Source organism: Xenopus tropicalis, chromosome 2 (genome assembly GCF_000004195.4).
Source record: "Xenopus tropicalis strain Nigerian chromosome 2, UCB_Xtro_10.0, whole genome shotgun sequence".
Classification (NCBI taxonomy): Eukaryota; Metazoa; Chordata; class Amphibia; order Anura; family Pipidae; genus Xenopus; species Xenopus tropicalis.
The window spans coordinates 135298228-135323824 of NC_030678.2; the positions used below are offsets into that span (position 1 = coordinate 135298228).

At 40.0% G+C, this 25597-nt stretch overlaps 1 protein-coding gene across 4 annotated transcripts in view; it reads left to right on the forward strand.

Moving 5' to 3' along the window:
• Positions 1 to 21647, forward strand: part of nr4a1 (nuclear receptor subfamily 4 group A member 1) — a 34573-nt gene extending 12926 nt beyond the window's left edge. The window contains exons 1-7 of one of the 4 annotated variants that reach the window (XM_012957242.3): positions 12064 to 12293; positions 14717 to 15531; positions 17435 to 17564; positions 18017 to 18168; positions 18662 to 18864; positions 20020 to 20198; positions 20754 to 21647. In XM_012957242.3, the coding sequence (XP_012812696.1) occupies positions 12275 to 12293; positions 14717 to 15531; positions 17435 to 17564; positions 18017 to 18168; positions 18662 to 18864; positions 20020 to 20198; positions 20754 to 21010 (1755 nt within the window). In that variant the 5' untranslated portion in view covers positions 12064 to 12274 and the 3' untranslated portion in view covers positions 21011 to 21647. 4 annotated transcript variants of the gene reach the window in all.
• The last annotated feature ends 3950 nt before the right edge of the window (positions 21648 to 25597 follow it).

Consider the following 25597-nt stretch of genomic DNA (forward strand, 5'->3'; position numbering starts at 1 on the left):
ACCATTCCAGTTAATAACGCATTACTTTCTGATTGGTTGCATCGCACAGGCGTTCCCATATCTCCACACAATGCTAAGGAAACAAACACTTTCCCTCCTGCATCTCTAAAATGCCATCTGTGCAGCCCACCTCTTCTGTTGATGTATGATTAATACAAGCAATTTCAAATCTTCTTTAGGCAGTGGCTTGAATCCCAGAAAGCTGCTGGCAAAGCAGTCCATAATAATAACCACCAGCACATTCCGAAAAGCAGCAGCCCTGGGCCATATTCCAAGAATCCAACGCAAACATGCCATAAAGTTGAATTAATTACGCATGTGTGTGGACCTGCTTAATTCAACTCAGAAAGAACTCCAAAAATAGAATTTAACAAAAGGAAAAGTGCATAACCCATTTCTGTTTGTATTTCATATTGCATTGGTGGCCTTTCATATCCTCTTCATGGCCTGCCAGCTGCTGACAGCTTGCCAATACTTTGTGTTTGTACATCTTGGGGGCAGTGGGTTCACCTTCAGCAGGATCCAGTCTGGAAGACAACCACAAGTCCTGAAAAAAACAGGCATTTTTAGAAGAGAAACTAATTGTTTAAAGTCAGGGGTGCATTGAGTGCCTTTACTTAAAATCCCTGCAGTTAAAATCCAAGACAATTTTGCACCTGCTGTCTGCTATACAAGTAGCTGTGCATAATGGCGCAAGCTAAATAGGCCCATTAAAATCAACCCTTTTATAGTGTTTCTGTAAAGGACTTTCTGGCAGGTATAATCCTGAGACAAGACAAAAACAATGAAAAGACCTGTTTTCTGCTTGGATTTAAGACGTTAATTTCCAGTAAATGACATAACTCGTATCTCTGCGCAGGTAGGATAATTGAAACTACAAAGCACTGCTAAGCCAATTCTACAAGCAGAGTATGATCATTTTAAACTGACATTACTGTATTCATTTGCCTGGTATGTGTATGGGTTTTCATAATAAGGGCATATTCATAGCTTGAATATACTGGATTGAGAATTTGTGGGTCTACAAATAAATGAAAGAGGTTGCCATAACTATAACTACATTACTTTCTCCTGCTAACTGAAATGATAGTCATGATAATTTTAAGTTGCTTTCATGAATTTTAGAAGTTGCAATATTTAAAACCCATGTCCTGTTATAAAGGAGTGGTTGACATTTAGGGGCTCATTTACTACTTGAATTTTTTTTTTTTTCTTTTTAAAGTTGCAGAGAAGAAATGCTGCGACTATGCGTCTAAACAGCTAAAAATCAAAATTGGAATATTTGGCAGTTTAAACTTGCCGAGTTTATGTAGAAGTCAATGGCGAAAGTCCCTTCCCTTTCCTTGATGTTTTTTCTTTTTGTCTTTACTCTGGCCTTTGTCAGAAAATCCTGACTTTTTTTAATTTTTACAGTGACAAATTGATAAAATCTGGATTTTTCACTTTTTTAAAAAAGTGGAGTTTTTTTTATGACTTTTCTTGCAACGACATTTCTGTGCAACTTTTTTTTTTTTTTAGTAAATATTAGACATTTGGGAAAACGAGTTTAGTAGAATATGTAGATTCAAAAATACGAGAAAATATGACGTTTTAGTAAATGTGCCCCCTAAGTATGCTATAGAATGTCCTATTATAAGACACTTTTCAGATAGTCCAGTCTTCATTGTTATAGGTTTTTTTTTTGTTTTGTTTTTTTAATTATTTGCTGCCGCCTTCCCTCAAATAAATCCAAGCAAAAGAAGAATGAGGGATAAGGTGTATCCCTAACATATATATTGCTACACTCTTAGTTGAGATCAACCCAAAAAATATTTTTTTGCCTAATAAAAGAAAACATAATTCTAAGCAACTTTACAATATGAATTTATTAAATGTTACTGCTTTAAAAGTTATTTGTAAATGTAATTGATATTGAAAGCAGCATTTGCTGAACTGGTTATGATTTTTTAAACAATGTTGGCAAAGTTAAGCTGGCCACACATGTGGCGATTTTCGATCTTTCATGCGACCATCGGTTGCACAAAAGATCGTTCCAACCCTCCACTGACATTCAGGGGTGAATCGTCAGATATGGAGGTAGAAACAATAGGATTTCTACCTCCTTCTGCCGATTCAGCCCTGAAGGCAGATTTTGCTCAGGCGCCTTCAATGGCGCCCGATCAAAATATTTTAACCCGCCCGATCGGCAAGTCAACCAATATCAGCAGCCTTCTGCGATATTGGCCGTTTGGCCGAGTTGCCATACATGCACCGAATATCGTACGAAACAAGGTTTTGTACGATATTATCAGTGCGTGTTTGGCCAGCTTTATTCTCCTCCAGCAAGGCAGGTCTGTCAGGCTGCTGTCTGTGTTACATTGGTTCAAATGCCAGAGCCACCAGGGCAGAGAATAGAAAAGGACAAACACTTCTTTTAATAGCAATTATATATACAAAAAAACCATTACAAATTTGTAATGAATGTATATTGCAAAGTTTCTTAGAATTATGTTTCCTTTTATTAGGCAAGAATTTTTGTGTTGATGTTTCCTTCGGGGTGCAGATGTGGGATCCCTTATCCGTAAACCCTTTTCGAGAAAGCTCCAAATTATTTTAAGACCATTTTCTATAGAGTTTGTGTTACGCATGTATTTCTAATTTTACTCTTTCTCTTCAATTATAAATAATGGATCTATATTTTGGCCAAATTTAGGTATTGTGATCCAAATTACAGATAGATCCCTTATCTGGAAAACCACAGGTTTCAAACATTCTGAATAATAGATCCTATACTTGTAAATCTTGTCAGGGAGCTCTTTAATGTAAGTGTCTAGCTTAAGTACATCTGCGCCTGCCATGAAATCCATAAATATTGCTAAATAATACATAATAGCACTGATATGGTACCTCAGTGAGTTATGACACAAATGAGATCACAATGACCACAGAAAGGCACAGAGCAGCAGGCCCTTCCAGGGTGACAGGTCTTACAAAAGTTCCACGTGGTACAAGTGACATCAGTAAGTGCCAGTTAAAACTGAAGACATCACTGAGCACCATTTATAAGGATATATTTTACAATTTATGCATGGCTTTTGTGATAAGAGTATATGTTGTGTTTATGACTTTTAGTATTACAGTATTGTATAGTGTGAGCACTATAGAAATAGAAAATAGAAAAAGAAATATAATATGTAAGAAGCAGCCATTAGGGGCTGAGGTTCCTGCCTCTCAGTTCCAATGCTTTTTGAAGAATTTGTTGGCCATCAGCTATACATCAAGTGGAACCAAAAATGTAAAAGTAGTGAAATTATCCCCTGACTAAAGGAAAACAATTTTTATTTGTTAAACGAAGGGTCATAACAGGAGTATTGTACATAGCTATAAATCATCTGGCCTCTTATGTAATACCCATTGCGTGTAAAGTACTGAATACTGAAATTTTCTCCTTAGATTTATGCCTAAATATTTTGTAAAAAATATAATTCAGTTCAGCTGTGCAAACAGACTTTGCTACTTTTTATGGATGCCCTTTTTTTCTTTCAAAACTTGAGTCTCATTAACTTAAAACTAAGCCTTTTTGCATTCCAGGAATTAAGTAACTACAACTCCCAACATCCCTCCCCCCACTAGCGAGGGAGCTGGAAGTTCCACAACAGCAGGGGATGTGACAGTTTCATAGGCCAACATAAAATGAATGGTTGCCATTAATCCTGAATTTTTTTAGTTTCCTAAACAAGAATACAAGCCATCTGCGTATGCTTGAGATGACAAGCAATTGGGTATCGGCAGTCAGTCAATGCACAGCTGTGCTCTGCTGCACAAGAAGCAAAACCCCACGACAGCACAGACTGTGAGAGTATCTCAGGAAATGTGTGTTTGATAGTGTCTCACTAGCTAGGGTGGGGTGTATGCTTTGCTCTGTATGTGTAATGCTCATTCGTTTACTTTCTCTGGCTGCCTTGACTTTCCAAATCTTGTCAGCTACTTGTATATTTCAGCTTACTGGCCACAGAAATGTAATAGTCTATCCTGTGTGCTAAAGTTAGGACAGTAGAATAAAGGTGTGGTGTATAAAACATAATTTTGTTAATTTTATATATTTGTCTAAATGTATGTATACACGTTAGAATAATTATGATGTTCAGCAAATCAATACTTTTTCTCCATATAATGTTTGTAAGTGCAACCTGACAAATCAAACACTACCTTGAGAACATAGCCAAAAGTTGTTCCTATACAAGCTGTTAACATTGCAGTCTGATTGGGCAACATGTGGGCCAGCCAACCAATAACATCGAGCAGAATACACACTGGCATTTCCGCCTGGCCAAGAATCTCTCGCAGGTCTCGCATCAACAGGTTGGATGTTTGGTACAGGCTTTTTAAAGAGATTGCACAGTGATCTGTCAGTATGCGTAGGACCAATCCATGGAGAGAAAATTACTGACTATAATGTATTGCTAGTTTTGAAGTCTCTGTACAGAAATAAAACTTTCCATTGTTGAGTGGTGTGTGCAGGCATGTTATCCAGAGTGCTTGGGACCTGGGGTCTTCTGGATAAGGGGCCTTCTGTAATTTGGATCTGCATCTTTTGTCTTCCTGTAATTGCCTTCCTGTAATTTGGAGCTTTCTGTATAACTGGTTTCCAGATATCAATTCCCATACCTGTACTAGGTTTCCCAAATCAAAACCATTTTTTTCCCATATTTTGAAAGAAAAAAGCTTTGCTAATTACCCGTTCCTGCTCTGGCTGTTGCAGCACTAGACCCCCCAAGGCAGGCATGCCAAACTGGTGTTATTCCCTACTTTGTAGCCTTTCTAATTTACAATTGCATGCAGCAAAATTACTGTATGCAGTCTTGACATATGTAATCTGAAATTATCTCTAGCGGGGTATAGAAAGGATTGTTAACCCCTTATGTAAAGTGTTAATGCCCCCCCATATGAAATAAATCAGCCCTCACTGAAATTAGTGAGCTTTATGTGACCCTTTGTGCAGGGCATGTCTGCCATGGAGTTTAGTTTTAGGAAGTAATTTGACAACTCATTAAAGGGGTAGTTCACTGTTACATTTTGGTATGATGTACACAGCAATAATCTTAGACAATTTGCTATTATCCCTCAATTTTTTGTTGTTCGTTTTTTTTTTTTTTTTTCTTTTACATTTTTTTAAATTATTTTGCTGCTCCCCAATTGTGTGTGCTCCCTTTGCCCAGACAATATATTAGAGCTAACTTTCTTCAAAAATAGCTACCTCAAGCACAAAGCTGCATGTAGAGAGACAGATTGATGAAAGGGGCATAGTGAAGAGTGAATGTTAATTTTGAAACAAGACTTTAGAGACAAGAATTTTATATTTAAGGACATTTCTTCTTTCCATGCTAATGCAGTATGAGAGGAACAGTCTTCAAACCAAAATATACATGAGGGACATAGGTGGAGAGAAGATGTAAGATTAGGAAAGCAACTGGTGGTTAATGATGGTCGGTTCTTTGAGGACACTAAGGAGGAAGCCCTGTGTCAAAATTTGTACTGGGGCCTTTGGCATTTAGGCTGGGCCCCTGGGTGGCTACTTTTGTTATTGTAGAGTCTACGGGCAATGCACAAGTCTTTGGACACAAGCAATACGGCAGAACCCACTTAATGCACACAAATATTTAGAGCAGTTACAGTATGATCAGCATAAGCAAAAACCTTTACCCTCTTTACACTAATACATTGTTGCCTATTCACTTCAAGAAATACTACTTATAAAACTCATGACACATGGGTCATGTTATTGTTACAGCCCTCTCAGGGTGAATCAGTAATCAAAATGCCTGTATCCAAAGACAGCCACTTCCCATAGATTTGGTTGAAAATGTAGTGTCTATGGCAGACACTTCTCTCAGGATGGTATCTCTTGGGAATGCAAATACTACAGACTGCCTATTTACCTTTTAAGTAAATGTGAGGTGTATGCCCATATGGCATTAGCCTTATAGATGATAATTTCATATGCTTTCAATATCTAGAACAAGATTCTCCTAAATAAAGGCAGTGTTAGAAAACTTTCAGAGCAGCCATTAGGATAATGGACTGAATGGAATTCCTAAATGTATCTCCCAGTGGTGTATTTATTTTTTTAATGAGCCTAACCGCAAACTCACCACAAAACTCTGGGAATATCCTATTTCATAACTGTATATTAAGATTGCCACAGCATTTGCAGTTTCCTTCAATTATTGTTACTCCCCTGATACTAGTAAATGCCTTAATAAACTTGTTAATTCATATATTTTCTAGAAATAAAACTGTTCAGTTTAAAAAAGGGTACGGTAACCAGGCCATATGGAAGAGATACCAACAGGACAGCTGTGGCCCCTGTGCCAGGCAGAGAACCTTACCTTTATCAATACAAATGTTTATGCCCGACTTCATTTAAAGGGATACCATGTTTACATAACTGAACCTTTTATCATAATAGCATTTTTACCTAAGCTTTTAAGGACAATCAAACCTAAAATCTTATGGGGTGCCAATTTGTTAGGCGCCTCAAGATGATTCTAATTGCTACCCTGGGATCCCTCTCTGGTGCTTCTCTTATTTAAAAAAAAAAATATGAGCCCAGGAAATCCTGCTGCCATTGTAGTTATTATTATATTATTTCCAATGATCCTCTGTGCCACCCTGTGCAGAGGCATCAGCAGTACAGAAAGTCTTTAGCTAGTTCTGTACTAAAGCCATCATTCAGCCCAGGCACTTATTGGAAAAAAACACCTAAACTGGCAGCAGTGCTCACTGCAAATGCAAAACCTTCCCTTCTGTGCCTCAGCTAAGTCTCCTTATCTCTCTCACTCTCAGACCTGTGGAACAGGTAACATTTTGAAGCAGCCATCAAAGTACCATCAAAATGCCCAAGTGCCCCATAGCGTTAAATCAGCCACTGGTATTCCAAGCAGAGAAATTGCATGGTCTTGTGGCACACTTGCTTTGATCATGACAGTAAATTTTGAATATCTGCCAAAAAGCAATACAGAGCAAGCATAAAAAAATGCTGATAACTTTTCCAGTAGGAAAGTATTTTTTTCAGTACTGTTGTAAATGCTTTTTATTCCGAAGACGGTTTTCCTTTAACATTTTGTTCCCAGGGACTTTAATTTTCCCTGAGGGCACGCAGCTGCCTGGTGAGTGCACAGGGAGTGATCAAACAACATGACAGGCACTGGGCGGATGTCACAGCACCCATATACAATATCCTTTTCTGCTCGCTCTTATTTCTACCTATTTTTTTATGACAATTTCCAGTTTTTTTGCCTTCAAAGTTAGATGAAAATATCTCATGTAAAAAAAAAATAAAAATAAAAAAATAAGTGCTATGTATACTGTCAGAAATTTACTATACATACGCCTGAGTGTTCTTTTATACTGTACAATAAAAGGAAATATCTAACAACACACCATTCATTCAGAAGCCATAGAGTAGGCCACTTTTTGCCTGCTTTGGGGTTCACAAAGCCCAATGAACAAAGCCTGCAAGCTCTAACCCAAGCAGAATTAAAATGGAAACTTTGTTATTACAGTGAGGCAATGATATATCGCCCAACCAAGTCAATGTTTCCTATTGACGCAGCTAGAATGTTATCTGTATTGATTATTACGACTAATGCTTAACCGCTTAACCATATGCAATATGGAGAGTAATTGCCAACTAAGTGTATTATGGATTTTTCTTAACACTCAACTAAACAAATGACCCATGCACTACACAATGGAACAAGAAATGTGAACTCTGATCACACACGGCAAAACATACAGCGAACACAACTGACAATTTGCAGGTTGCAGAGAAACCTGTTTTGACAAAACAAAGGCTGCCAAACTGGGAGTTGTAGTTCAGCACAAAGTTGAGGGCAGGCGTTTGGAAATCCCTATGCAATAAGGCAGATCTAGCAAGGGCAGTGTATTCTTGAAGAATAAAGATACTGTATTACAGGGATCGCTTATCCAAAAATTTAGAAAGCAAATTTTTGTAAATAATTTCCTTTTTCCCTGTAACTTAAGGTATTTTTTTCCATTATATTGCTTTGCATTAAAGTGGAAGCGCTTATTTTACTTTGACAGGAATGCCTGTTGCAGAATAACAGAAATAAGGACTCATTCCACTGTTAATATGAACTCTCCTGTGACATGTACCCAGCTGACATTTGTATGCTTCCCATACAGGTTTCAGTGCTTAGATTCATTTACTACATCTTTCTGTCAAACCTGGGGGATCTAAACTCCTACAGAAAGTTCATGTAAACTTAGAGGTCGTCTTTGAGCACTTTTGCCATTTACATTCCTTCTTTATTTTAGTGGGTTTTGAGACATTTACAGTTTTTGACTGATTGTGCCAGGTTTGCAGCTCTTTCAGAATCAGAGTATCAGTGACACCAGGGGGGAGATTTACTAATCCACGAATCCGAACCCCGAAAAGGAAAACATCGCAATTGTCGCGACTTTATTGTATTTTGCGCGACACTTTCGTCGCCGTCACGATTTTTTCGTATTGAGCGATTGTAAACGGTGGAAAAACCAATCCGATTTTTTCGTGCCGGTGACGAAAAAGTCACGGAAAATATACAAAAAAGTCGCGACGGCGAAGAAGAAGTCGTGGAACATACGAAAAAGTCAGGATGGCGGCGGAAAAGTCGCAAAATACTGATCATTACGAAAAAAATGCATTCGGACGCCTTCGGACCGTCCGTGGATTAGTAAATGTGCCCCTAAGACTATACAGGCAGCATATAGTCAGTGACTACCTGAAGGAGAGCTGCAAGCTTGAAATTAAGAAGTCTAAAATGTGTCCTGCTAATGCTAATACCTCAAAAATATGCAAAAACAGAAAGTTTATGTATATTGCAAAAAGTGATCGGAGCACTTTCATTAATTTTCAAACTGGGTTCAAATGGGAGTTCTGTTATAAAAATGAAAGCAAAATTGGACTGGCTGCTCTGGGTTACCTGCCTAAGGCGATTGTATTCATATCTCTGTGTACCTAGCCCACATAGTCATATAACAGTGATTACTTTTAAATGGAAAGGGAAAAGTATAGCGATTTCCTCCCATAGGACTTTACGGCAAGTAAGGCAGCCATTAGAGTGCAGCATGGAGCACAGGAACATCCTTCCATAAAACATCACTTTTATTCAAACGATTAAAACCATCACGGAGTTAGGCACCCACAGCTTTACGTTCTGATGAAGTGGCGAGAAGCCATGAAACGCGTAAAGCTGTGGGTGCCTAACTCCGTGATGGTTTTAATCGTTTGAATAAAAGTGATATTTTATGGAAGGATGTTCCTGTGCTCCGTCCACAATTTATCTATATTTCACTAAGTTTTGCCTGGATCGGGGGCGTGTTTGAGACGTTGTAGCAGGGTGTACCTAGTTGCAGTTCAACCCATCTGGTGAGTGCTCCCCTTTTTGCTATTAGAGTGCAGCAAGTGTCTATAGCATGAGATCCCACATCAAAGGCTTATCATTCAATGTGCCCACTGTTTTACCTAACTAAAGAGTTATATTTGGTGCTTAATGCACTACAAATAAATACATGTGAAGTGTTTAAGTTATATTGTATGTGCAGTAAAAGTTAAATGCAGTTTGAATCAGGGATACAAGTCACACAGGAGTTGGATTGTGTATAAAGGCACAGGCTGGCAGGGCAGCTGCTTCAGATCAGAGAAGTTGGTACTAATGGTTTATCAGTCGGAACTGACGGTATGTGAGTTGTAGTTCTTCTGGACCAGGTATTAACTAAATATGTATGTTCGTGTTTATTTACTAAATAAATGGGTGCACGCTTCAGAACCATTTATATTGTACATCCCCATTACAAAAATGTATTTTCTCAGGCAAACCCTAATATCAGTGCAGTACCGCAGAGAGGGCTAATGGAAAGGGATATTGGCTTTGAGGTGCGCCCGGCATGTCCCACTGTACTACTCCTGCGGGGGGGTTCTCCTTGACTATAAACACAGTAGGGCCACAGTATGGGTGTCACTATAGACACTGTAGGGCCACAGTATGGGTGTCACTATAGACACTGTAGGGCCACAGTATGGGTTTCACTATAAACACAGTAGGGCCACAGTTTGGGTTTGACTATAAACACAGTAGGGCCACAGTATGGGTGTCACTATAGACACTGTAGGGCCACAGTATGGGTTTCACTATAAACACAGTAGGGCCACAGTATGGGTGTCACTATAGACACTGTAGGGCCACAGTATGGGTTTCACTATAAACACAGTAGGGCCACAGTATGGGTGTCACTATAAACACAGTAGGGCCACAGTATGGGTGTCACTATAAACACTGTAGGGCCACAGTATGGGTTTGACTATAAACACTGTAGGGCCACAGTATGGGTTTGACTATAAACACTGTAGGGCCACAGTATGGGTTTGACTATAAACACAGTAGGGCCACAGTATGGGTGTCACTATAAACACAGTAGGGCCACAGTATGGGTGTCACTATAAACACTGTAGGGCCACAGTATGGGTTTGACTATAAACACAGTAGGGCCACAGTATGGGTGTCACTATAACACTGTAGGGCCACAGTATGGGTGTCACTATAGACACAGTAGGGCCACAGTATGGGTGTCACTATAAACACAGTAGGGCCACAGTATGGGTGTCACTATAAACACTGTAGGGCCACAGTATGGGTGTCACTATAAACACAGTAGGGCCACAGTATGGGTGTCACTATAAACACAGTAGGGCCACAGTATGGGTGTCACTATAAACACTGTAGGGCCACAGTATGGGTTTGACTATAAACACAGTAGGGCCACAGTATGGGTGTCACTATAAACACTGTAGGGCCACAGTATGGGTGTCACTATAAACACAGTAGGGCCACAGTATGGGTGTCTATAAACACTGTAGGGCCACAGTAACCACAGTATGGGTGTCACTATAAACACTAGGGCCACAGTATGGGTGTCGCTATAGACACTGTAGGCCACAGACACTGTAGGGCCACAGTATGGGTGTCGCTATAGACACAGTAGGGCCACAGTATGGGTGTCGCTATAGACACAGTAGGGCCACAGTATGGGTGTCGCTATAGACACAGTAGGGCCACAGTATGGGTGTCGCTATAGACACAGTAGGGCCACAGTATGGGTGTCGCTATAGACACAGTAGGGCCACAGTATGGGTGTCGCTATAGACACAGTAGGGCCACAGTATGGGTGTCGCTATAGACACAGTAGGGCCACAGTATGGGTGTCGCTATAGACACAGTAGGGCCACAGTATGGGTGTCGCTATAGACACAGTAGGGCCACAGTATGGGTGTCGCTATAGACACAGTAGGGCCACAGTATGGGTGTCGCTATAGACACAGTAGGGCCACAGTATGGGTGTCGCTATAGACACTGTAGGGCCACAGTATGGGTGTCGCTATAGACACTGTAGGGCCACAGTATGGGTGTCGCTATAGACACTGTAGGGCCACAGTATGGGTGTCGCTATAGACACTGTAGGGCCACAGTATGGGTGTCGCTATAGACACTGTAGGGCCACAGTATGGGTGTCACTATAGACACAGTAGGGCCACAGTATGGGTGTCACTATAGACACAGTAGGGCCACAGTATGTCGCGTTAGGAATAAGCCGTTACATCACAGACACATAATACAGGGCGAGACCTGGCCGCCACCTTTCCATAACCTAAGTGCCCATGGAATCCTTTCAGCGGTAAATATGAAGAGAATCCCCGGGAACCCTCGTACCCTGGGCTATATCCGACTACTGGTGACGTCCTTGCGCGGTGTCCCCCCCCGTCTGCTGACTACTATTTCAGGGTCGGAGCTATTTTTAGTGCGTGGGGCCCTATTAATAGATCAAACAATGTTGTCTGCGTCATAGGAAACAGCCTGCGTCACACAGATACATTCCAGGAGCACGCTGCCTGTCTGCTACCGGAAAAGCCACGCCCCCCGTGTCCTTCTATGGGGGACGGAGCAGGATCACCCTTGTGCGTCACACACCCCCTCTGACAGGGCCCCGCCCATGTGCGTCACGGAGGCTTTAATAACATGTAGATGCAGGACTGAATCCCAGTGAGCTTGGAGACAGCGACAGCACAGTAACCCATTCCTCTCACTGGCACCGTGCAACACGCTGACCCCAGCGGACAGCCCGTACCGGGGACTTACAGCTGGGAGATCTGGTATGTCAGCTTAGCTTGCCATTCCAATCACAAGGTGCCACAGGGGTTAATAGCTATCTAGATACATCCCTTTGGGAGGTAGACATGCATGCAAGGGGGACAGGTAATTATTTGCAGATTATGTTATTATCATTTTCTATGTATGTGAGTGTATGGCTCCTGCTGGCTGTGTGGGGATCTTTGCATAGACTGCATGGGGTGTGCATTGCTTGCACCGTGTCAGTAGGGCATTGAGATGCCTGTTTCTAGGTTAGTGGGCATCACCTGCACAATTACTCCTTTTCCCCAGGAGATGGCTTTGGGGAGACTGCTTGTACAGGCTGAGGCTGAGAGGAGCCTCTGTGCATTGGGGAGGTTCGATGGCAGCTCTGGCTGCTTTGTACAGCAACAGGTGCAGAGGCTCTCTGCTTTGTATCTCTGCTTTGTATCTCTGCTTTGTACTTCCCTTAGCGGAGACCTGTTCATAATGTGCTCATAGCAATGCACTCTCTGCACACACCTATATGGTGTCCCTCTCTATACATAATAAGTCATGTATTAGTGATATATCCTGCAAACAATATGATATGCATGCTTCTGATCATCAAGATGTATAGATCTTTCCTGTGCTCTGTTGCCCCAGTGTGCACCCTCAAATATAGACCTGAGCTGCAGATTAGGGCAGCCAAGCAGTAGCCCCTTTAGCTGCTGTGCAACTGCAACTCCCACAGACCCTTGACAGTAATTGTTTGCAACTACCCCTTGCTGGGAGTTGTAATCCTGGAATAGCTAGAGGGCTGCCAGTGGGACGTAGCACTGGATTTTTGCTTGGCCTTTTTCATCCTGGTCATGTTGCTTTCCTTATGAAATGTGTTTCATTTGCACAACCTAGGCTCCTTAATGGTTTCTGTTTTTAACCCTTGTTTTGTTGCTTCCATCAAATTTTGCAGTCAGCAGCCATTTCATATATATATATATATATATATATATATATATATATATATATATATACTCTCCCATCAGCTTGCTGTTATATATAAGGATATGCACGCTAAGAAAGTCCAGAAGTATAAAGATCTAATCTTTTTTTTTTTCTTACTGTAAATGAGAAACTCAGATACATTAAAGGGAGGGTTGACCTTTCTGGGACAAATGGGCTGCAGTGCTTTTGTGTTCTTGTGCAAAGTGCTTTCTTGGCTCTCTGCAGTTCCCTATCTCTTCGTACTGGTTGCATTTCCCGTGGGGAAGTCTCTAACCTATAAGGCTTCTAAAACAGTCTTGTTGTGTTGGATCAATATGGCCTTTGTCGACAGCTAAACAACAAATCGGCAGGCCTCCCTCTAGTGCACCTCACAGGGGGAAACAAGTGTTGACCATCCATTGAAAACAATGATGATGGGAGATGGCTCTGAGCTATAGATAAAACAATTTCTTATTTTGTGAAAGCAGCAGCCCCATTCTGAATATTAGTTTTATAAAACATAAAGATTGTTACAGAATTGCACTAAACATATGTTTTGCTTCAAATTACTTTCTGATCTACAGTCCTTTCTGCAATTAAAGGCTTCTGAAGCAAGCCGCCAATTTGTCTTTGGGCAAGTACAGTTTGCTGTATCATAGGAATCACTTGACTTCTATGACACAAGTCAGTGCAGATAATCATGGGAAGCTGAGCTGTCAATCGACACCCTGCTTATTGGAGTGACATACTGTCATGGGGTGTGAACTTCAAGAAGTTGGATGGCAAGTTTCAGCTTTTCTTCCAAAGGATTTCTGTAGACGCTTAAATATTTTAATTCAACAGGTTTTCTGCCAGAACCTAGCAGTTTTTACACATACAGGCTAAAATGTGGTAGAATTAGTACGTATCTTTCAGATACACTGTTATATACAAAAGCTGGTACAGGTGTGGGACCTATTATCCAGAATGTTTGGGACCTGGGGATTTCCAGATCTTTCCATAATTTTGTTCTCTATACCTCAAAAATTGCTATTATTTAAACTACTATTATTTAAATGTGAATTAAACCCAATAGGATTGTTTTGCCTCCAATTACGTCTTAGTTTGTAAGTACAAGGTAATATTGAGTTTGCATCTTAAGGAAAAGTATAATACACTTGTTGTTTGTTTGAGCATATATATTGAAATATAGGTAAAATGCTCCTCAGTCAGTGCCACGGGGCCTCCTAAACCTCCTAGCCCCCACCCTCCAGCACTGCCTGGGTCTGCTCCTTCCATATTTATGCCCCTGGAAGAAGCCGTTTGTGACTGTATTCCTCTTCCCTGTATTAGAGTGATACACAAAACCTCTTCAAGAGAGAAAAAAAGAAAGTGCTCAGAATTGCTGATTTTTCTCAGTCCCATCAGTGCTCCATTTTTCAGTTGTGATTTTTACAAATGAAAAAGTGCTTTTTATCTTAGATTTGATGAATGGTGCATGAAAATGCCTTTATTTGAAATTAAATAAGGGAAAAAAATAGTTAAAACTTTGTAAACATAGCCATTTACCTCTCTTATTTGACACCATGTTTCTGGTTCTATTTTAGAAATGCCCTGTATTCAAGCACAGCATGGAAGTCTGTCTCAATGTGCAGGTCCCTGTGACAACTATGTACCAGACATCTTAAATTCTGAGTTTGGCAAATTCACCATGGACCTTGTTAACAGTGAAATTGCAGCTTCCACCTCCTTGCCCAGTTTTAGCACTTTCATGGACGGATACACCGGAGAATTTGACGCCTTTCTTTACCAGATTCCTTCTTCAAATCAGCAGTCCTCACTGAAAGTGGAGGAATTCCAGGTTTTTGGTTGCTACCCAGGTTCCTTCACAAACCAACTGGACGAAACCATGTCCTCCAGTGGATCAGACTATTATGGTAGTCCCTGCTCTATCCCATCTCCTTCAACCCCAGGGTTCCAGAACCCTCAGCTGCCCACTTGGGAGTGTTCCTATGGTGCATACTCACCAACTCAGAACTATGACAACATGCGGCATTGGACCGAGCAACAGAAAAGCAGTATTTCACAGCAGACTTTCTTTTCTTTTGGCACTCCAGCTCACAGCCCAAACATGGCTGCCAATCCCATGAAGATAGCTCCTGCAACACACAGACTTGATCAGCAAGTTGTGGATGCTGATGTTTTTGCTTTGGCACAGAACTCTTCAGCAGGCTTTCCTGCTATCCCTCTTGGTCAGGCACCTGGGGTACTTGACAACTCCGTTTTACTGGACAGTCCTTTATCTCCTTCAAAAACACGGAGTCCCAGTTCTAATGAGGGACGCTGTGCTGTGTGTGGGGATAATGCTTCCTGTCAGCATTACGGAGTACGGACCTGTGAAGGATGTAAAGGATTTTTTAAGGTAAGCTCCAAATTAGTATTCAGTTTGTAACTTGGCTTCATGATTTATGTTAAGCTATGCTTGCCTCACCTGTTGGTCTCCCAGGCTGCTGGTTGGCTGCAGACTTGGCAAGTAGGCCTGGCACCTAAATTTGACTGTGAGCCATCCAGTCTTTGCGCTTTAGCTGATTTGCGTTCTTTGGGATGAAGAAAAGGGGCTCGTCCCAAAACCATTCGTGGTGTTAAACAGGAGCAGCTGTCCTTCCCCGTTTACAGTTTCTTGGCCCAGTCCTACAGTAGTTGATCATCTCTGCTGCCTTTTCCTAACGTCAACTGAAAGGATCGAGCAGGGGCAAACTGGGGATAAGAGAAGGAACCCAACACCAATTAAACAGCGGCAAGGGGACCAAAAGTTTCCATTAGGCAGCAGGTGCTGGAACGGTGTGAAATAAACTGCAACCTTAACCCCTTCCATAGTGGAAAAAGTAAGAATCGCATTACCTAGCAAATCACACACTTTGATGTGCCATGATACCCAGTGAACCTGCTTCACATATTGACATGTTCAGGGCCAGGTTCTTAGATATTTTGCCAAGTCCCATTAATGTGCTGAAATTTTTCAGGCTTTTTTCCAACAATATGCAGCAGTTGTATTTTGGTACACTGCTTTCAAAACATTATTTTCACATTGAAGGAAGTAATATCCAAAATGTAGTATAATACATTTACCATCAAAAAGGCAGTTTATGGACTTATTTTAAATAGCTCCCTTTTGTTACTTTCTGTGTCCCCTATGTTGTTCTGCAGTAGCGGTACAAAATGAGACTGTTTTGACTACTGGAGACATATGAGGCTCTTATAGACAATTGCAGATTTTAAGTTATAAAATAATGTATCTCATTAAACAATCAGGATATACTTAACCTCATGGTGGAGTGTTTGTTATATAGGGTGTAAAGTGATCTGACGTAATATATTTGACTTTTAATTTTAAAAAATAGAAATGTGTATGGATGGGAAATGGTTGAAATAATCAGGACAGAGTGTCCTATGCCTCTTGTTTATAAAAACTGAGCAATAAGGACACCCTCATCGGATACCATGTCGTGTCTGGGCTGCACACCTGAGAATCTGTTAAGTTACTTAGGCCCAGAAATAGGTCCAGACTGAGACGCAGGGACAAGGCAGTTGGGCATGTTGGCAAGCTTATATTCAGCAATAAATTACATTATGTGTAACAAGCTTGTTGCAAAACATAGACACAAACAAAAAAACATTAGTATTTTAGCAATGGCCATATTGCTCATGCAAAAGAAACAAATCAAAATGTGATGTTGAATAAATTCCATGTTGGCATCACTGCTGTAGGGCTTTGCTGTACAAAGAAACTGTGAGATGCATGTATTTATTTTAAATACCCATTCAGTATTTAGTGACACCCACCCAAAAAATAGAGAAAATACTTTTAGTAGTAACTGTTAAAACATGTGTGTTAAAACTTCCACTTAGACTAAAGGATACTTTGACTTTCTCAGAGAAATCAGAGAAATGAGGATCTGATTCTGGATACAGGCAGTGTTATTCCACTTTAAAGGCTGAGAGTTGGCCTCCATTTGCAGAAATCAATCATGGGATCTTGGGATGGATAAATCAACTGACTCCAGTTTGAGATCATCTAAATGATTTGTTTTTCCATATCTTGGTCCACGTTCGTTGTGTTGTAGTCAAATCAGATGCTTTAGAAGAGAAGCCCTACTAATTAAGATAGGTGAATCACTTTCTTTCTCTGAGAGCCAAATGTCAACTTGATATTAGGAACAGTCCGACACAAGAGAAATGTTACAAAAATAAATGGGAACAGTAGGGTCTTTGTCTTGGCCTGGCATCTTGCTGCTCCTGACAATTGTTCCCTTTTTTCCCCGTAGAGAACTGTACAGAAAAATGCCAAGTACATCTGCTTGGCTAACAAGGACTGTCCCGTGGACAAAAGACGACGGAATCGCTGCCAGTTTTGCCGGTTCCAGAAATGCTTAGCAGTGGGAATGGTAAAAGAAGGTATGCACGGTTATGTCCTGGAAATAGACACATTTATTTAGATCTCCAGCCTGGTAATAATTATAACAATAAAAGAAGTACAAAAACCATAGAAGTGTGCCCTCTATTTTGCACCCGATACTAGCAACTAGCTTCTCAGTGTAGCTGGTCTGCCCATTCTTTAAGAGGAATATTGATGTCTATTCTTTTTATGTTTTTTACCTAACACAATGTGTTGTAGATGCTTATACACACTGTATAGCTTAATGAACCTGCCTACTGTTGATGTGGCGTAGGTACACTTATACAAATAGTAACAATGTGCCAATTAACCTGGAGCACTGGAGAAAGCAGTCATTTACAAACCACATATTAGCTGAGTTTTGTCAACATTTCAAGAACATGTTGTTCATGTTGCATTTTCTCTTATAAATCGTATTTCTGTGCATTTATGGGATATTTTCTTACTGCAGTTGTACGGACTGACAGTTTGAAGGGCAGGAGAGGTCGGCTCCCATCAAAACCAAAACAAATTGCAGAATCATCGCCAGTCAGTCTGATCAATTCGCTGGTGCGAGCGCACATTGACTCAATCCCCAGCTCCTCTAAATTGGACTATTCCAAGGTAAGTAAACACTAACATTTCTTGTATTTCTCTCAGTGTAGATTAGTAAATTTAAGAAAAACCTTAAACAATGCACTATTAAAAAAATATTTACATATTGTCCACTGGCAGTGTTTGCTCTGTGAGGAGCCCACGGGCCAAGTGCAGGGCCTATGGTTCCTAAAGGCCTGGGGAGGTTGTGGTTCATCAACAGGCCTTTAGAATGTTTCCTAACACATAAAACCACTGAATACAGTATGATAATGTAAGATACCTCTGTTAGTGCATTCCCCAGCTACTAATATACTTAACTGGAAACTTCCTCCCCTGTGTGTAACTTGCTTTCATCCATAAAAAGGAGAATAGTAGATGACCTAAATGAATGAAGGATATTCACATTGATAATTGGGTAGTTCCTTGGTGTCAGTGCATTTACACTGCTCCTTTCATTTAATAGCTTAGTATATAAGCATTGTAATTGCTAGAGATTAACTCTGGTACCTATCTCTGTTAGTTCCAGGAAAACGTGCCTGTCCAGTTAGAAAAAGAAAGCTCTGCTGATGTGCAGCAGTTCTACGACCTTCTCTCTGGTTCACTGGAAGTCATTCGCAAGTGGGCTGAGAAAATTCAGGGATTTGTGGAGCTCCCCAAAGAAGATCAAGACCTACTGCTTGAATCCGCCTTTCTAGAGCTTTTCATTCTGCGCCTGGCTTACAGGTAAACCAGCTGTCACTTGCAGGCAGGCGTTATGTGCTTCTCCCTGCTAATCCTTGTACTGAACATTAGACAGGACATGCAGTAATAAACGAGAAGAGCTCAACTACCTGCCCGCCAGGGAAATCAGATTCTCCCGAGTGGAGTTCAGCCAAAGCAAACGTTAGACCAAATTAAGGCCTGTGTCTGGCACTGGCATGGAGCTGTTAATCCAAACTGATTTTAGATTTAAAGAAACCACAGCTTAGTTATAGGCTTGTACCCAAAAAAGTATATTTTTTTATTCCTGCCTTGTCTGTCCTGACTGTGATTTAAAGGGGTTGTTCACCTTTAATTTAACATTTAGTATGATTTAGCGAGAGAGAGAGAGAATTTGCAATTGGTCTTCATTTTATTATGTGTGTGTTTTGAATTATTTAGTTTTTTGTTTAGCAGCTCTCTGGTTGCAGGGTCTAAATTCTATAGCAACCAAGCTGTGGAGTGAGACATTGGCATATGAACAGGTGAGGGCCTAAATAGAAAGATAAGTAATACAATATAACAATATTGAGAGTTGGAAGTAGGGAAATAATTCAAATACTATAAAAAATAAAATAAAAATAAAGACGAATTGAAAAGTTGCTAAGAAATGCTCATTCTATAACATACTAAAAGTTAATTTGAAGGTGAACTACCCCTTTAAACTAGGGACTTCAAATACTGGTGTCCAATGCACCAAACCACGGCAAGTACTATTTCTTAACTTGCTGTAAAAGTATAGCAATTAAACAGTATCTGTACCAGGGCTGGAAATAGGGGTAGACAGAAGAGGCATCTCTTCTTTCACCTAACCCTAGTTCCATGCCCTTGCACACATGGGGGTGGAGGGCCAAGCAGTTACCTAAATACCATTTTAGTTAACTCTAAGCATAGTGTCTATTTAACCAGCCCTTGAACAGGCGGTTTAGAACCAGCAAGTAAAAAGCTCACAAGACTGTAGTGGACCCGAACCATTTAAAGCATTACAATGTTTCCAAAATCAGCTGCAATCTATATGAAACAAAGTTTTCAAACCTCTATATGAAACAAAGTTATTACATCCATCTTTGTTCATTTTATACTTGGTTCCTTTCTGACTGATACATACTGTAACCATGGCATTCCTCTCATTACCAACAGGTCAAGACCAGAAGAAGGAAAGCTGATATTCTGCAATGGTGTTGTGCTTCATCGCACACAGTGTGTCCGAGGCTTTGGAGAGTGGATAGATTCAATCATTGAGTTTTCCCACAACCTCCAGCGCACAAACATTGATGTCCCATCCTTCTCCTGCCTTTCGGCTCTTGTCATTATCACAGGTGAGTACAGAAGAAGTTTGTTTAGACCTACCTTAGCTCAAATACGGAAGGTGTATCTGAACACCAGCTTTCAGGCTTGGTCAACCCACCATTTGAGACCCCTTTGGGGTAGCAGCCAACTCTATGGAAACCAGTGGCCTAGAGGCTTTTGCAGTAATGTAATATATTTCCCTAATGGGACTAAAAATTTGCTTTGCAACAATTTTCTTGTTTGCGAAACAAAAAAATACCCTAGCAACAGTAGGCTTGCGATTGCAATTTTTTTTCACCTCATGTCTCATCTGCCATATAATGATTCCAAGATCAGCAGTGATTACTATTGTGTATTATTTCAGTTGTTTTGATCCACAAACACTGCATAACAGTGTTCCCATTAAAAGAACCCTCTTTATAGGCTGATCAGCAGAGCAGGGCCAGAGACACAATAGAAAGATTTAATAGTATAAATTGTGCAACAAAAATCAGTTGCAAAGCATCTCATAAATATAAAGGTATTGGCTTGATGTTTTCACAACTGAGAAAGCTAAGAGATCTTATTATTTTCTTCTTCATTAGATCGACATGGCTTGAAAGAACCGAAGAAAGTTGAGGAGCTTCAAAGCCGGATTATCAACTGCCTTAAAGAGCATGTCCCCTCCTCTATGAATGAGCAGAACAGACCCAACTGCCTGTCCAAGCTTCTGGGGAAACTTCCAGAGCTCCGCACCCTCTGTACGCAGGGTCTTCAGCGTATCTTTTACTTAAAACTAGAAGATCTGGTGCCTCCCCCTCCTATTGTGGATAAGATCTTTATGGATACTTTACCCTTTTAAAACTGCTCTGCTTTTGCCTTTGGGCCCAGAGATGCTCTAAGTGAAAAGAGGAAACTCTTGGAACATTCAAATATTTTGACATTCGGTGCCTTGGCCAGCAGATTTGCAATGCAGTGTGATCTACTGGATCTTACTAGGAGTCTTTATTTTTAATACTACAGAGAACCCCGATGTGCCTTTGGCTCAAAGTGACTTTTTCCATTATTTCCCCCTTTCTTCAATTGTCTCATGTTTAAACATGTTTTTTTATTGAAACACTTGCAGAGATCATCTGGTTCTGAAACAGCCTTCCTCTCACTGCTTCTGTAGATTGGGTCTGTCCTGCTACAAAAACTCACCCCTTTAAATGCAACTGTTCCCAAATAGGTCAGAAAGGATGGACCCACCACAATCACAGCCAGTTTGTAAAGTCTTGTACATAGAACTAAGAGAAAATTGTAAATAGGTCTGTGAAATGCAAAGCTGCCCTCTTCAGCTGTGACTTTGGTTCCCACAGCCCTTTGAGCTGTGTGTAAATATGTGTAATTTTTGAAAAGAAACATTTATATTTGTGTATCTTACTGGATTTACAGTATGTGGTTTTTTTCCCGATTAATATATATTTAATATATTGAATAAAAAATTTGCTGTAATAATACCCTGCTTTATCTATTTCCCCAAAGCAACTCTTATTCTTGAGACTTGTTTGGCTTTCTGCATACCAGTCATTACAATCCATACTTTTATAGCAAATAGGTCTACTTTAGGTTTTGTAAAACACCTTGTATACACCTTATAGTTGTATTTTAAGGGCAAGTGAACCATAATTATGAGGTGTTTTGTTTTTTTGTTTTAAATAATCTTAGGGCATAGGTATGCTGCTTTCCATCCCTTACAGCTCTAATGCCATTTTAATGCCATCTTAACTTCCCAGTACGTCCTTCGCCCTGAAGGTGCCTGGCAAACACTGCAGCTAGAACTGCTCAGTAGTTATAGATCAGTGTTGCTCAGTGATTCTAGAGTTTTACCACTAAACTGAATCCAAGTGGCAAAGTTAACACCAGATCTAATGATAATCAGAAGCCAAACAGCTGCTCAAAAGCAAGCATCTGATTGGTTGCAAGAGGTTATTTGACCTGGAGCAAATATGATTTTTTAAATTAATTTTTACTGCTAAATTTCAAAAGACATTGTTCTTTTCTTTCTATTTCAGTAGGATGTATCTACCCCCTGTAGATTGAGGCAGCTGTGGCTGCTGTTTTAATCATTTTTTTGGTCTAATCATAATCAGGGTTGAGCAACCTGCAGTTGTTGTTGCACTACAACTCTCCATGGAGAGTGCAGTGAGCTTCATATCAACAATGCAACATATATATTTAGATAAATGTGGAACACCGATTAAAGGAATAATTTGTGCCTATTTGTTATATTTAGTAATCAGTATATATAGTACTGGTTAGAAGCCATAGCTGTCCTAGTGGTAATAACTCTCTGATTATAGAGGGCAGGGTCTGATCTTATGAGAGGATAGGTTGAAGTATAAGTTCATTATACAAAGCTTTCGCAAAAGAGTTTTTTCAGTGTTTTATGTGCCACAGGCGGTGTGTAGATAACATCATTTAAAAAGAAAAAAAAAAAAACAACCTCTCTATAAAGTGGCAACTTATTCAGCAGTGCCAAAAAATAAATCACATATAATTCATAGGAAAAATATAATCTCACTATGGGGGTGCTAGTTGCCATTGCTTTGCTGCCTTGTTAGTTACAAAAATGGAATAAATGTTTCCTTGCATCTTCTTGAAGAGAAGCAAGATCTTTTCTACCCATGTGCTATACGTTTGTTTACACTTACAGTATATGCATTTAAGTATAACTGCTTTAGTTTGTATGAACAATAGGCAGCCATTCCAGCAGAATAGGGCAAAAAGGCACATGTTTAAAGAAAACCGATAAGCTCAGTTCTTACACAGGGGTCAAACACAATTCATGGCTCTCTACAGGACTGTGGAATTAAAATGTTTATAATGGAAAACAGGAGATTTATCACCAAGAAATATTTTATTCATGGCTGCTTGATTAGGGAATAGATACAAACTTTAAATGTAAAAGAGAATGTTTGCTCTCTGACATTACTGGTCCTTTAGGGGCCATATACACCTGTGTCCCAGCACACTCTATCCTTTGAAGGAGTTTGTTTTAAACATAAATCTATCTGAGCACTGGTGTGTGCCATATGCATTCCGTCTAGTTCTCATTTGCTTAAAAAGGTGATGTTAGGGAGAAGTTAGAGATCATGTTCTTTGGGACCTTTGGGGTTTATTGATTCAGCACTTGGCTGTGCACATTCTTGCCATTCCACCCAAATTCACCTCCACTTGAGCATATGGTGGGAGAAGAGATATTCAGCTCCATAAAGCAGCGCAAAAGAGCAAATGGATCATGGGGCAAGGCAGTTTCAGCTGCTTTAACCTTTTTAGTTATGTGACTTTTTAAAAATGTCACAAGATGCATGACTTTGATGGTACATGACACTTGCTGACATTCATACCATCATCATACGAGAAGAACAGGGGTCTCTGTTATGTTACAGCTCTGGAAGTTCAGTAGAGGCCCATTAACTTCTGCACTGGCATTTCCATTCAATTCCTATTTGCTGCCATAAATGTTGTGTCATCCTTTTGCCCTGCTCTTTAAATGAACAAATTACTGATCCTAGGTGGGACTTCAATTCTATGGATGTCCCTCTGCATCAGTTATGTGCAACCTGAGGCATTCCATCTAATAGAGCAGTGCTGTCCAACTTATATGTTGGGGACTGATAAATTTTCATACAGTGTTCTCCTGTGCCAGGATATATTAAAATTATGATGAAGTCTATGGAGCCCTAGAGTAGACCATAAAAATCCCTGGAGAGCCACTTCTAGCCAATGGACCTTCAGCGGGACAGCCTTTTAACAGAGGATGCTAAAAACTGCAGTGTAACAGGGCTCAGTTTTTACATGAAGTAGGCCTATAATTAGATTCACCACTTAGGTCAGTTGTATTAAAATTATGATTCTGCATAAAGTTGTCTGTGGAGCTCTGGGGCAAACAGGGAACCATAAAAGTAAATTGGTCAGAAGATCAAAAATGGATATCTTAGATCTATTTTTATACAATTCATTTTGCATTTGATTAAAAATAAAGTCTTTAAAAAAATAGAGTGAATTACAGCCTGCTGTTATGTACAATGACATGGGATGAGAAATGCATATTCACAACCAGAGACTAAAAGCAAAAATATAGAACGTAAGCGGTAAAATAATCCTTATATATGAAAGACCAAGAAACTAAATCGTAGATTCCGTTTATACTTGTAATTTTTAGTGAAAGCTCTGAGCCAGGCTTGGTAGTGTGCAGCACTGCAGTCCATCATAATGTATGTGGTTTCCTTACATGGAAATTGCCTGTGGCTGATGTGACATCTTACAAATGTTTGGATTATGAAGTACAAGAGTTACCCAACTGTTTCCATGAAGTGGGTGGATTAAACTTACATGCTTGTAAACCCTGCCGTATTGGAATTAGCATTGTAAAGTCTATAAATCTCTTGGGCAACAATTAAATATGATTGGATGACTGCTGGAGAGCATGCTTGCAAATGTCCAATCAGGTGCACTGTATTAGAATGACTTTACAGTTCATGAAGGAAAGAACACACTGCCTTACATTTAGGCAATTCCTCACTCATAGGAGTGCCCCTAAAAGTTGTGCTAAAAAGTCTGCAACAATAAATCACTTAAAGGTAAAATGTTGGATGGTGTGCTTTTTCCCTGTATGGACTGTAATGCTGTGACATGGAAGCAGCCTAGGGATATTGTAAGTAAGTGGTGTGTCAAAGAAAAATCAGTATCAAAATGATTTTACAGTTAACTCAAGAAACACTATCTGTTCAAATATATTTCCCAGAGTATTTCTTACATCAACACTTTTTACAGGGGAGTAATGAAAAGCACAACACCTGTAAAACTATGGACATATCAGCAAAATACATTTTGGAAATACAGTATAAGCTAAAAGTGGCAAAACACCTTCCTGTAAAACATCTTTTCAGAAAACAAGGGCATTGATATGAACTTGGTCCAGCTTTAACAGCCTCTACCCTTCCGGGGATACTTTCCACTAGATATTGGAACAGGAACAGTATTAGTGAGATTAGATTCCATAAGGTTGGGTAGCAACACTGGGGTTCAGGCTTGGCTTGACATCCCAATCCATCCCACAGTTGATATAAGGGCTCTCTCCGTGGGCCAGTCATGTTCTTCCTCTCCCATCATACCAAACTAATTCTGTATGGACCTCTCCTTTGAACAGGGACATTATTATGTTAAAACAAGGTTTTCCACAAGTCTGTCTTAAGGTTTGCTTTAACTGACACCAGGACCCTGAACCATGAAATTAGCCCCAGAACACTAATACTCCTTTTACTTACTAACTTGGAATGTATATGTTAGAGTTTAATGTAATATTTGCCTATTTTTTCTATTCCTGTTCTCTATTTCAGGGAGGTATTCACTCTTAAGACTTTTAATACAACAGTAACCAACATTACTCTGTAGCATACATGTC